Source organism: Prionailurus viverrinus, unplaced genomic scaffold (assembly GCF_022837055.1).
Source record: "Prionailurus viverrinus isolate Anna unplaced genomic scaffold, UM_Priviv_1.0 scaffold_40, whole genome shotgun sequence".
NCBI lineage: Eukaryota > Metazoa > Chordata > Mammalia > Carnivora > Felidae > Prionailurus > Prionailurus viverrinus.
In genome coordinates this window covers 252,375-264,853 of record NW_025927608.1, presented here as the reverse complement: position 1 = coordinate 264,853, position 12,479 = coordinate 252,375, and the positions used below count along the sequence as shown (strand labels likewise).

Sequence of the window (12,479 nt, the reverse complement as noted above, 5' to 3'; positions counted from 1 at the left end):
AGGCTCTGGGCTGATGGCTCAGAGCCTGGAGCCTGTTTCCGATTCTGTGTCTCCCTCTCTCTCTGCCCCTCCCCCGTTCATGCTCTGTCTCTCTCTGTCCCAAAAATAAATGTTGAAAAAAAAAATTTAAATGACCTTAAACATGTATTGAGTCTATTCTTCATCTTTTACCAGTAGTTCGGAAGTAAATGGGTCTTAATAAGTCATTCTTGACTGAAGCTTCAGGGAGGTGTTGTTCACCAACTGCTCTTCTAAGGTTCTGGAGTTGAGGACTATAAGTGAGTGTTGAGTTTCTCCATCCATTTGTTTCTGGTGGCTTCAGATGTCTGTCTTTCCAGTCACGGAGCTGGGCCTGATCTCATTCTCCTCTGATAGTCCTGCTGCCCTGTTCACATAATGGTTTTGGCAACCCATTTTTGTACTAATGCCATTGTTTTTGGAATGACATTACCTTACTCTTGGATGAGGCCATTATATTGATTTATGTTTTTGTTTGCGAAATATTGCTGATGGTGCCCAAGTTCTTGGCGTAGCAACACATTGGCCTTTTAAGGAATGAGCTTCCACGTCATTGTCCTGAATGGAAATGATGGTTCATTTCACTGGCTATCCGCCCCATTGCCGAAGGAGTAAAATGGGCAAGGATTAGGCAGTCCCCACTGAGACTAGTCCCTGATCTGGAAAGGCACAGACTGAGTGGGGGGCATGATTAAAGAGAGAAGGCTGAGCTGAGAGGCCAAGAACAAAGAGGCCTCTAGAAGTTACCAGAACAGGCCACACAGAAGATAGTTCCTATTCTGTCCAGCAAGAAAAGTTTCTTAATGGGGTGTTGTCAGAGAAACTTCACAATGGGTTTAGACAAACTTGGATTTGGTATAAACAGGAAGCAGAGTAGTTGGGGAAAAATCAACATTATCTTACAGTGTTGGCATCAAGGAAGGCCCAGTGTCTGTCCAGGTGCCATGGAGACAGCTCTGGCAGTGATGGGATATGGTTCTGATGCAGGGAGCAGTTGAGACATTCTTGTCTTTTGGGTTGCTAGTGGTGGTTTTTACTGGCAGTGGTCCTGACTTCTGTGACTGATGAGTTCAGAGTGCAGACAGGAGAACAATAGAATGTTCCTTATTTGAATATTTAGGGAGAAGGCCAGTTTGGACTAGTAAGTCTGTAGAACATTGTATACAAGATTGCTCTGTTTATTTTAAAGTAATTAGAAATTTAAATCAATTAGTGTTGTACGCCATGACTAGGTAAAACTGCTTTGTGGTTAGCTTATCAGTTATATGTTTGAAAATAGCTTGGGTTGTGATCATTTTTACCCTACATAGCTGCTTTGCCTTTACTCTCTGTTCTAGTGGAGACAGAAGTAGTGGTTTAGAGTTGTCCTACTGGGCCAACTGGTTTGATGAGGCGTAAGGTTCCTTGCCTTTCTGAATACTGGTGGATGTTCTCCCAGCAGCCAGGCTAGGACTGTGGCCTGTGTAGCTCTCCCCAGATGAGTTCGTCCCAGAAAGGAGCAATGACTTTGTTGACTCTGACCGGTTTCTTTCTCTCTTTGTCGTCTCTGTTGTCAACCAAAGCTGTGAATGAAGCAACCTGTACCTGGAGCGGCCAGCTTCCTCCCCGGAACTATAAGAACCCCATCTACTCCTGCAAAGTGTTCCTAGGAGGTGTTCCTTGGGATATTACGGAAGGTTAGCTGCCTCTGAGACCTCCTACTTGAGGGTGGGGCATGTCTCTCTAGAGCATTAAACTTGGACCTAAACCTGTGGCTCCCATATTGCTTCTGTCTGGTGCTTACACCCATCACCTGGGACCCAAGATCACTTCTGAATTGTTTGTCAAGGGAGGGAAGTCTGGGGGAAGAATGCCGGTGATCCTGTGCTTGGGCCTTCCTGGGGAGAGTGGTGCCTCAGTTTCTGCCATTCTTTTCCATCTCTTTGCAGCTGGATTGATTAACACCTTCCGTGTGTTTGGCTCTTTGAGTGTGGAGTGGCCTGGTAAGGATGGCAAGCACCCCCGGTGTCCTCCCAAAGGTAATATGCCTAAAGGTAATACAGACATGGTAGGAGATTTTTTTTTCCCCTCCCTAGTATGTAATTGCACTGAGGGATGCTGGTATGTCCCAGCCGCATGCTGGTAACATGGTTTGGGCACTCCCGAGCACAGAACTTTGGGCTGACAGCACTTCTCTTCAACCTGGCACATCCTTCTGCTTCCTCTGAGCTAATGTTCCATCAGTCCACATTGACACTGCAGTTGGAGCTGTCTGGGAAACTTCCTCGTGCACTTCCCTCCAAACCTGAACCCCGGCAGCTACTTTCCTCTCAAAATGAGGCGTCTGAAAAGCTTTCCTTTGCCTGCCTTTCTTGCCCAGTTACATTGTTGCCTGACCTAATTCTGAGATCCCTTTGGAGTTGGCAGGAATGAGGACCAAGCATCTGACTCCTCACTGGTCTGAAATGAGATCCCTTCCCTGTAGAAAGGAGCAGGTGCTATTTTCACTCTGCCCCATCTTCACTGAAAATGTTCCGATGAACTGAACCACTGGTCTAACTAGGCTTTTAAAGCAGTATCTCCATGGCCCAGCAGGCTGGCCACAGACCTGCCCTCCATCCTGCCCCCAGGACAGCCTGACTCTGCTGACCAGAACATGCTGTGTGCGCTGGGACGGATGGCTGCGTGGTTATGATGGGATCCTGTGTCCCACCTTGCTGGTCCCTTCCTTCACTTGGGTGGGAGACGATGTGCTTCTCCCTCCCATGGCCTGGCCATCTGACACAGCAAAGTGCTTCCATTCAGAGACTCTGCAGGAGTGGGACAGAAATGTGTTTTACACGTGAGACTCTTTCTCCTGGACAAAACTCCCTACTGCAAAACCAAGACTGAGGAGTAACCACCTGAGGGATGTTAATGCAGTTTCTCTTTTTATTGGAAATAGGGTATGTGTATCTGGTCTTCGAACTAGAGAAGTCTGTCCGGGCCTTGCTTCAGGCTTGCTCTCATGACCCGCTGAGCCCAGATGGCCTAAGTGAATATTACTTCAAGATGTCCAGCCGAAGGATGCGCTGCAAGGAGGTGTGTTAGCCCGGGGTCCTCTCTGGGTCGGGGTAGTTGGTGCATGAGGCAGTGGGTCTCCCACAGGTGGGTGAATATGCAGGCTGCTGGATGAGGATTCTTGTTGCGGCCAAAAGGCTGCTCCTCCTGTTTTACAGTAAATACAGCAAGATACTCTGTTGTGTTAGAAAAACAAAAATCTTTGGTCCTCAATGGTGTATGTGTGCTCCTGCCTGTGGTGATCAGGCTGTGTCCCAGCCCTTACTCCAGCCAACACTTCTGTCCCAAACCTCTAGTCTTAGAAATGAAAACAACAGCTTTCTCCACTTGGGTTTAACTGATAATCTACAGCTGTTTCTCCCTAGACCTGCCCTCAGGCTGTGCCTTGCAACCTTCCTGTCTCTGGTGGGTAAATTCCTCTTTGGCCCACACCATCTGTGGATCACCTCTGCACTCCCATTCGGGGCTTCATTAGCTGTGTACGTTCCTCCATACACTTCTGTCTTCTTTTGCCTCTCCTGCTCCTGGCCGTGTCTGCCTGTGCCCTGAGCATCATGGGTCTCTAGCATAGGTACTCTACCTGCAGCCCTCACTGCACGTTCCTGAGCTCTGTCTCAGACTTACTGAATCAGTTTGGGAGGAGCTACAGATTCTCCACTTTGGACCACGCTCCCCAATGGTTCTAGCAGTTGATGCTTGAAAACCACTTGTCAGAGGAAGTTTGGCGTTGAGGAATCAGTGTTGTTGTTTTTTTTTAATGTGGTTCCAGAGAACATCACTTTCGTGACACTGGACTAGATATTTAATATATCTGAAACTTCATTTCCTTGTCTATACAAGGGAAACGTGAAATGCCTATTTTAATAAAAAGATCAGCAGTTGTCAGGGGGAAGGGAGGGATGCATAGGTGGAGCACAGGGGATTTTTAGGGCAGTGAAACTACTCTGTTGTAATGGTACAATCATGTCATCACACATTTGTGGAAACTCCTAGAATGTACAACAGACACCAAGACTGAACTCTAATGTAAACCATGGACTTGGGAGCTAGTGATGTATTGATAAAGGTTTACTGCTTGTAGCAAAGGTACCTCTCTGGTGGGGGATGCTACTATCAGGGGAGGCTGTGCATGCGGTGAGGCGGCAAGGATATGGGGACTCTGTGCTGTCAGCTCAGTTTTGCTGTGAACCCTAAAACTGCTCCAGAAAGTAAAATCTGTAGGGTAAAGGGTGGAGGGGGAGCTACTGAGATGGTCACATCGGATTTAAAATAAATAATGGAAGTAACAAAGCTGACTCTTTGTTTTATAGATGTTTCCTGGTATTAGTTCACATTCTTAGTGACAGGGTAAGTTTGTCTTCCTGCTGCACAAAGACCCACCACACTGCTTTCCTCAGTGCGGCACTGCTGTCTTGTCGCTGTGTGGGGCCCGTGTTGCTCTCCCACCTTGTTACACTCCAGGGCTTGGTTAACACGCTCCTTCGTCCCTGTCCCCTGCTTTCACAGGGAGAGGCTGCCACGGCCATACCACAGACCCCCTGAGCCGCCTCCGTGCCTCTGCTGACAACTTCCTTGTCTCCTGTTCTGCCGCATCCCCTTGCAGTGATTACATGTCTGTCTTTGATGTACTGGCTGTAGGCTGTCCTGGTTCTCCTTTCCTCTCAGACACTTAACTCCCTTGTGTCTCCTCCCTGCCCCCAGTGCGGTCGGCATTGAACTCCCTCCTCTTCTCATCTCTCCCTGTCACTTAAACGACTCACTCCTGTGGCTCTCTTCTCACTTTTAGACCCAGACTCATGTCCTCCATGAGCCCCACCTTCCCATGGGGCCTTTCTTGAGGATGCCCTATAATCCTAGACTCTTGTGTTCAGTGTAAGGAAAAGCTTGGAAAGCTTGCTGGCCCTTGGGATATAGACCAAGACTGTGATACTTGTCCATGGGGGTGGAAGAAGCAAAATTGGCTTTTCATCTTCCAGTGAAGTGAGCTCCCCCCAGTCAGATGCTCATTAAGGTCTTTTAGGCCTGGACCCCATCAGCGCCGATTCTTCGCTTTCCCACCATGCCCAGGCGGTCTGACCCCTCTGTTGAAGAATTTTCTTGGTCTTGGCCTGTTGTGTGCCCAGTGCCACCAGCCTTGTCTTTCTCACCTGTCCTCCCAGCTACTGGTTTCTGCCTCTGGTCTCTTTCTGCTTTGAGACTTGTTGGATTTTCACAGATCTACCTGTCCAAAAACAGCATTCGTCTGTCCGCTCCCTTCCTTGTGGAGTTCTCTACCTGCTATGCCAGAGTTTGTTCTAGGCTCAGGGGACTCAGAGGTAAAGGACCCAGTCAGCTCTTGCCCTGGTGTGTCGCTGCTCTGTTAGACTGCCACCTGCATCTCTCTGGTCACTTCACTGCTCCTGGCACGCCTGCTGATGCGCACATTGGGCCAGGAGCTGTCTCACAGTGGTACCTCGAGTATCCCCACTCCCTGTCCTTCCAGCTCTGTCCTTCAGTTTCTGAGTCCTTCATGATCTCTGTTCATCAGTGACTGTGGTCCTCTGCTGGAACCCCACGGTTGAAGGTTGTGACAGAGTGCTAGGTTCCTGGGTGTGACTGTTGGGTACCATTGTGCTTGTTCTCCAGGGTGAGTGACTGCTCTTGCGCTGCTTTTCCCCATTTTGGACACAAAGACTCAGTAAAATGCAGCTTTGGTTGGGTCTGGTGAGGTGGCTGCCAAGTGCCTGTGTGCCTGGGACTGGGGAGTACACCTCCCCCACTAGATGGGTCTTGGCAGTCCGTTTGAGCATCTCCCGAGCATGAGCCTCACGGTACAAGAACCTGTCTCTCTCTGGCTCCTGGCTGGGGCTGATCCACCTTTGGGTGGTTTCCAGGTGCAGGTGATCCCCTGGGTCTTGGCTGACAGCAACTTTGTCCGGAGCCCATCTCAGAGACTTGACCCCAGCAGGACGGTGTTTGTTGGTGCCCTGCACGGGATGCTCAACGCCGAGGCCCTGGCAGCCATCTTGAACGACCTATTTGGTGGAGTGGTGTATGCTGGGATTGACACAGATAAGCACAAGTATCCCATTGGTAAGTGTCCCACTTCTGTGTGGGAAAGCTTGGTGGCCCCTGGGACTGTGCTAGACCAAGACTGTAATACTTCCCATGGGAATGGAGAGGGAGGCCTGACCCAGGTCTGCAGATGAGCATGGGATGAGCAGCATAGCATCTTTTTCTAGATAAGCCACCAGTACTGACTGTCTGTGCCTACCTCTCTCCCTACCACTTCCCTTGAACGGGGAGAAAGCAGTAGGGGAACATAGGAAGTGATAGGAGGGGAAAATGACATAGGAGCTTTACTTGGAAACTAAACCAGTCTGGGACAGACAACAGGTAATCTTTCATTAAAAGGCCAGGACTTCCCTGAACTTGCCTGTTTTTGTTGTTGTTGTTGTTGTTAAGAGTTCTTGAAAAGTGGCCTTGTCTCCAGGGTCAGAGACCAGGGTCAGGCTGAGGGACGACACCGATTGACTCGAGCAACAGCGTGTAGTCATGGCCTGTGGCGTCCTAGCTTAGGGGAGTCTGCGGGCCTAAATGCTGGGTTTTGGGTCAGCCCCCTGGGAAAGGAGATTCATTCCCCAGTCCTAGCAGAGTGACCTTGGTGATGGAGTTCGGAGGGGGAGCAGAGCCTGAACTTTTTGATCAAGACCTGGCTAACCCACTTCCCCAGATGCTTAGTCTGCCCACCCACACTGAATCTGATCAGGAAGGAGCACCGTGTGCTCATCAGTGCTGTGCTGCAGACTAAGGACAGGGAGTCAAGAGGCTGCGGGGGCAGGGGCAGCATTAGTCAGGATGAGGCTGCCTCCTGGCCCGGAGGGGTGCCTGCTGCGTCACCTGTACACAGGTGTTCTTTGTGTATCTGCCTGTGCCAGAGGGGTCTCTTCCTTCCCGCTTCTTTTTGTTTGTTTTCTTGTGAGTTTTGTTCTTTTTGAGAGAGAGATGTGTGACTGGGGTGGGGCAGAGGGGGAGAGAGGGAAAGAGAGAATCTTACGCAGGGTCCATGCTCAGCATGGAGCTGGATGTAGGGCTCCATTCCACAAACCTAGGATCCTGACCTGAGCCAGAATCAAGAGTCAGATAGATACTCGACCTACTGAGTCACCAGGCGCCCCTCTTTCCTCCCCAAATCAGTCCGTGAATCCTTCCCCATTTCTGAGTGGTTTGTGCCACCGTGGTCTATAACTACACTGTCCGATAAGTGTGGTTGCTGTGTGTTTAAAATACGGCTAGTGCCACATGTTGAAATGATAATATTTTGGATATATTGGGTTAAATAAATTATAAAAATTCCACCACTTTTCACTTAAATGTGGCTTTTGGAGACTTAAAATTATGTATCTCCTATTATATTTCTGTCTCACGGCCCTGGTCTAGAAACAGGGTATCTTCAGTGTTGACAAGCAGCATTTGGGAGAATTTGGGTAGAAGGGAGGTTTGTTCTCTTGTTCTAGGATCTGGTCGTGTGACTTTCAATAACCAACGCAGTTACCTGAAAGCAGTCAGCGCTGCTTTTGTGGAGATCAAAACCACCAAGTTCACCAAGAAGGTGAGTGTGCTGGTCTGTACCTTTACTCTGAGCCTTTACTATCCAGGGCAGGCCTGAGACCAAAGCTGTTTGTGTGCTGCGGGTGCCCAGGCAGTGGGTCAAGCTCCTGGGCACTCAGGTGAAGGCTGGGGTTGGGAGTGGCTTGGCGATGGCAGGCTCAGGAGGGAGAGAAGCTGGGATTGTTGAGCCTTTTCAGTATGTGGGGTGTCTTCCCTCACTGGGTATTTGACTGGCATCTCTGGGCAGCTGGCTTCCCATTCTCCAACCTGACCTGTGTCCTCTGAATGCTTACCTGTTGCTGGGTGATCAAATGCTGGCGTATAGTTTCAGAGACTCATGTTGTGGAGCCTGCCAGCCAGCTCTGGGGGACATGTGAATCTGTCCTCTGGCGGCTGTGTTTGTACACGCTCTCCCTGCAGTTCTCACCTTTAAAACAGTAAACATCCTGCACTACTGTTGCCTGGTAATGTCCCTTCTCCTCTGGCCCGTTGGCCTCCTGGTGAGAAGAACCACTTCGTTCTCCTGGTTTGCTTTGTGCAGGTTCAGATTGACCCCTACCTAGAAGATTCTCTGTGTCATATCTGCAGTTCTCAGCCTGGTCCTTTCTTCTGTCGAGATCAGGTGAGTCCCCTGGGGCACTCCAGATGTCTAGGAAGTCCCTACCCTCAATTAAAAATTGTCCTGTAACATTTGTCACTAGAAGGTTGGTGCTCTCAGGTACCTTGCGGTTGTCTAAGAGCACAGAAGAGGCAGCGGTAATGTTCCCTGATGGTGAGAGCAGGGATACACTTTGATAGCTTGATGGAAAACTCTTAGGAAAGCTTTTGAGTCCAGTCTTGATACGCTGGCCTTCCCTGTGCCTGGGGTGTTGTGTGCAGTGTCACCCCGAGGCCAGCAGGGGGTGTTGGTGGATGAAAGGAAGCTGGGTGGGTGTGGTCAGCAGCACCTGTGACCAGGTACCATAGTTCTAACACAGGCCTTCTCGACTGATTTTTCCCTATTCAGGAACCCCTTCTGTACTTGTGAATCTCTGCACTCTTGTGTTTGTCCCTGGTTTATATTCACAGTTGTGAGAAATGGGCAGCTTTCTGTTGAATGTTCCTGGGTGGGAGCAGGGATGTGGATGTGTTGAGGTAGTATTTCTCAGGTGTTAATGAACACACATCACTTGAGGATCTTGTTTATTTTTATTTTTTGAGAGAAGAGAGGGAGTGCAAGAGGGGAGGGGCACTGGGGTGGGGAGAGAGAATCCCAAGCAGGCTCCTCACGGTCAACACAGCCCATCGCGGGGCTTATTCTCACAAACTGTGTGAGATCATGACCTAAGCCAAAATCAAGAGTGAGGAGCTTAACTGACTGAGCCACCCAGGTGCCCCAAAAGAGAGAGAGAATCTTAAGCAGGCTCCATGCTCAGGGTTTGATCCCACGACCCTGGAATCATGACTTGAGCTGAAACCCAAGAGTCGGACGTTCAACTGACTGAACCACCCAGGCGCCCCCAGGATTTTGTTTAAATGCAGATTCTGATTCAGTGGGCTTGGAGTGGAACCTGAAATTCATTATTCCTGATGAGTTTCCAAGTGGTCCCGTGTTGCTAGCTGGTACCATACTTTGACAAGAGTTAGGGTAAGTCGGGCCTGTTGAGATACCCACAGTCAGTCATGCTTGGGCTTTTTTTTTTTTTTTTTTTTTCCCCAGTGGTGCTTATTGCTCAGGCTCTTAACCAGGGGATAAGAGTTAAGCTGGAGGCTCCAGAGTGAGGGTGTGAGGTAAATTTGGGTTGTTGGGTAAAACCTAGAACAAGTGAGCAAGTATTGCTGACATCAGCCTCTTCTAGCAGACTTGTATGTGTCCGTATTGTTAACAGATGATCCCCATTCTCAGGTAATTGTTGAAAAGTTGGTGGGCTGAGGTGTCACAGCTAGCAAGAGGGGGGCCGAGACTGAGGTACATACCCAGTCACCTGCCCTCAGTGTGAAGAGAAGCATGTTGCCTAGCACATTAGGACACGGAACCACGTAGGCTACAGCTGCTCTGTAGGAGGTGGAGGGGCGGGGGGCCTGATGAGCAGCCCCGGCGGTAGGAGGGGTGAGGGGAGCCAGCAGGGTCTCTGTGCACAGTAGGAGCTGGCGTGTCTGATCGAGTTGGGCACTTAGTGGATTTGCTACGGTTGGTCCAGCCTGTGTGTTAGAGGTGAGAAGGTTCCCCAAGACGGTGTCTTCTAACTCCACGGAGACCACCAGGAATCCCCTCCTCCATCTCCAGGGCAGACAGGCGGCACGGGCAGCAGCTCCTGCTGGTGCCAACACAGCCGTGGCTTCTCTTCCTGTCCCCCAACCAGGTGTGCTTCAAGTACTTCTGCCGGAGCTGCTGGCATTGGCGGCACAGCATGGAGGGCCTCCGCCACCACAGCCCCCTGATGCGGAACCAGAAGAACCGAGATGCCAGCTAGAGGAGCCGGCCGTGCCCGGTGGCCTGTGGCGCCCAAGGCCGGCGGGTCAGGCAGCGGCCTGCACCATCCTGCCCCTGGCGACCAGGGAGCTGGCTTCCCAAGGACAAGGGAAAACCGTAGTCACCTTTGCACTTGCTGAATCTGTCTTTGTTTCTGCACTAATTAATGCACAATGAGTTTTGTCGGGTTTTGTTTTCAGGGGGTGCGCCAGGGCAAGGACCCTCCGGCTCACCCTCCAAGCGACTCTGTAGTTTTCCCAGATTTTAGTTCCTCATTTTGCCGATGAAAAGCAAAAAAAAAAAAAAAAAAAAAAAAGAAAAAAAAAGAACTACGTGTCGGGAAGGTATTGACACGATGCCTACATCTAGGTTTATTTATTAAAAGCGCTTTTTTACATTCCTTGCAATACTGATGGTGATGGTGTGCAGGTCTCGTTGGGTTTGTTCTTGCAGTTGCCATACAGTGCCTTTCCATTTATTTAACCCCCACCTGAACGGCATAAACTGAGTGTTCAGCTGGTGTTTTTTACTGTAAACAACAAGGAGACTTTGCTCTTCATTTAAACCAAAATCATATTTCATATTTTACGCTCGAGGGTTTTTACCGGTTCCTTTTTACACTCCTTAAAACAGTTTTTAAGTCGTTTGGAACAAGAGATTTTTTTTTCTTTCCTGGCAGCTTTTAACATGATAGCAAATCTGTGTCTGGGGGACTGCTGGTCACTCTTTCTCACAGTTGCAAATCGAGGCATTTGCAACCAAGAATAAAAAAATTTTTTTTTGGATTTGAAACTGGACCGGATAAACGGTATTTGAGCGGCTGCTGTATATAGTTTTAAATGGTTTATCGCACCTTCTTAAGTTGCACTTCTGTGGGGGGGAGGGTTGATAGAAGTTTTTAATCACAAAGTCACAGGACTTTTTTCTTTTGTAACTGAGCTAAAAAAGGGCTGCTTTTTGGTGGGGGCAGATGAAGGCTCACAGGAGCCCTTTCTCTCAGAGGGGACAAGTACACTTCCCTTATTTCTTTCAGTTGAGAAATGTATGAAGGAACAGTTGCAGTCACTGAAATGCTACTGGAGTTGAAAACTTGACTTTTTTTTTTTTTTTTTTTTTTTTTTTTTAAACAAAACCTACTTGCCCCTCTTTGGGAAGCTGTGTGCCAAAGAACCAGTGTCATACCCCCCCCCTCCCTCCTGCTGAGCTGACGTCGCATTGTTGCATATCCCAGCTACTCTGTGGGTTTTGTGAAGCTGTGTGTGAAGTCTCTACCTCATTGTAGTATATGCAGGCAAGACTGCACTCTCCTACAGACGTGTGGAGTAAGCTGTGGTGTAGTTTTTTTGGCACATAATAAACACGTTGCAGCAGAGTTCTGCTTCTGTCTCTGTCTCAGGTGTGGGAGCAGTGGGGCCGAGGGGCTATATGACTGGAGAGTATAACTCCCTGTTTCCTTGGATTTACTGTGGTGGTATTCCAGCCCGGGTTGACGGCGGGGCCGTGTGGGAGACCTGCCCCTGTCCGTACTCCTTGGTCGGTTCACGGTCAAAGGCACCTTGGAGACGCCTCTGCAGCAGGCGGATAGCTTTAGTCCAAGCATAAAAAGCCCTCACACATAGCTTCTTGGAGCTCCTCTTCTCACAGCCTCAGAGCCAGCCTGGAGGAGCCGGAGGCACAGCTCGGGCCCCCTGTTCTCAGCTGCCCCTGTAAGCCTCGGGCTAGATTTCTTCTTGGGAGGCTTCCCATCCTCTTGGACTCACCTGTGCTGACCCAACCCCTTTCTGAGAGGGAGAAGCTTACTTTTTGCTACTCTTCAAGAGCCCTGTTAATTTGGACTCTTAATCACAGACTCCCAGGATTTGTGAGACAGTCTGCTGATGATTTTCCCAGGTAGGTTGTGCCTGGGCCCTGCTGCCGGGCCGATCCTTCGGAAGATAACCCGGCATGCTGAAGCAACCCTTCTGCGAGATGTGCAGGGATTCACTGTTGGAGTGGGTGGCGGGAGTCCCTGGGCCAAGAATGCGAGGCCTGGCTGGCAGCAGCCTCCCATGAAGTTTGCCCTTGCTGGTAAAGCTCCTGCAACTCCCTCAGAGGACCAGACACGCCCCCCCTTTTGGTGTCCTATTCCATATGGCATAGAGGCATCTCTTCTCCCCTCTGTGCCCCTCTTCTCAGGATAAGAAAGGTGCCACGTGCAGGTAGAGGGCTTCCTGCCCTGTATAGCCTTCCGTTCCCATCCATCCAGAGTCTGGACTGGCCAAGGTGACCAGGAAGGGAGTTGAAGGCGGGGGCCCAGCCTGAGGCCCTTTACCTCCTACCACCTGGCCAGCCCAGCCTTTCCTTAGGTGGGGGCCTGGGGCTGGCCTCAAGAGTTGGGGGG

General features: G+C 50.0%; 1 protein-coding gene across 15 annotated transcripts in view; it reads left to right on the top strand.

Annotated features, from left to right (window-relative positions):
- CPEB1 (cytoplasmic polyadenylation element binding protein 1) overlaps positions 1–11,471 on the top strand; it is a 90,295-nt gene extending 78,824 nt beyond the window's left edge. For 12 of the 15 annotated variants that reach the window (XM_047846747.1, XM_047846743.1, XM_047846756.1 and 9 more), the window contains 7 exons: positions 1,581–1,694; positions 1,947–2,051; positions 2,942–3,078; positions 5,931–6,129; positions 7,554–7,648; positions 8,189–8,269; positions 9,990–11,471. In XM_047846747.1, the coding sequence (XP_047702703.1) occupies positions 1,581–1,694; positions 1,947–2,051; positions 2,942–3,078; positions 5,931–6,129; positions 7,554–7,648; positions 8,189–8,269; positions 9,990–10,100 (842 nt within the window). In that variant the 3' untranslated portion in view covers positions 10,101–11,471. Of the gene's footprint in view, positions 1–1,580; positions 1,695–1,946; positions 2,052–2,941; positions 3,079–4,367; positions 4,405–5,930; positions 6,130–7,553; positions 7,649–8,188; positions 8,270–9,989 lie in introns of those variants that run through there. The other 3 variants (XM_047846745.1, XM_047846746.1, XM_047846755.1) reach the window with 2 other exon arrangements.
- The last annotated feature ends 1,008 nt before the right edge of the window (positions 11,472–12,479 follow it).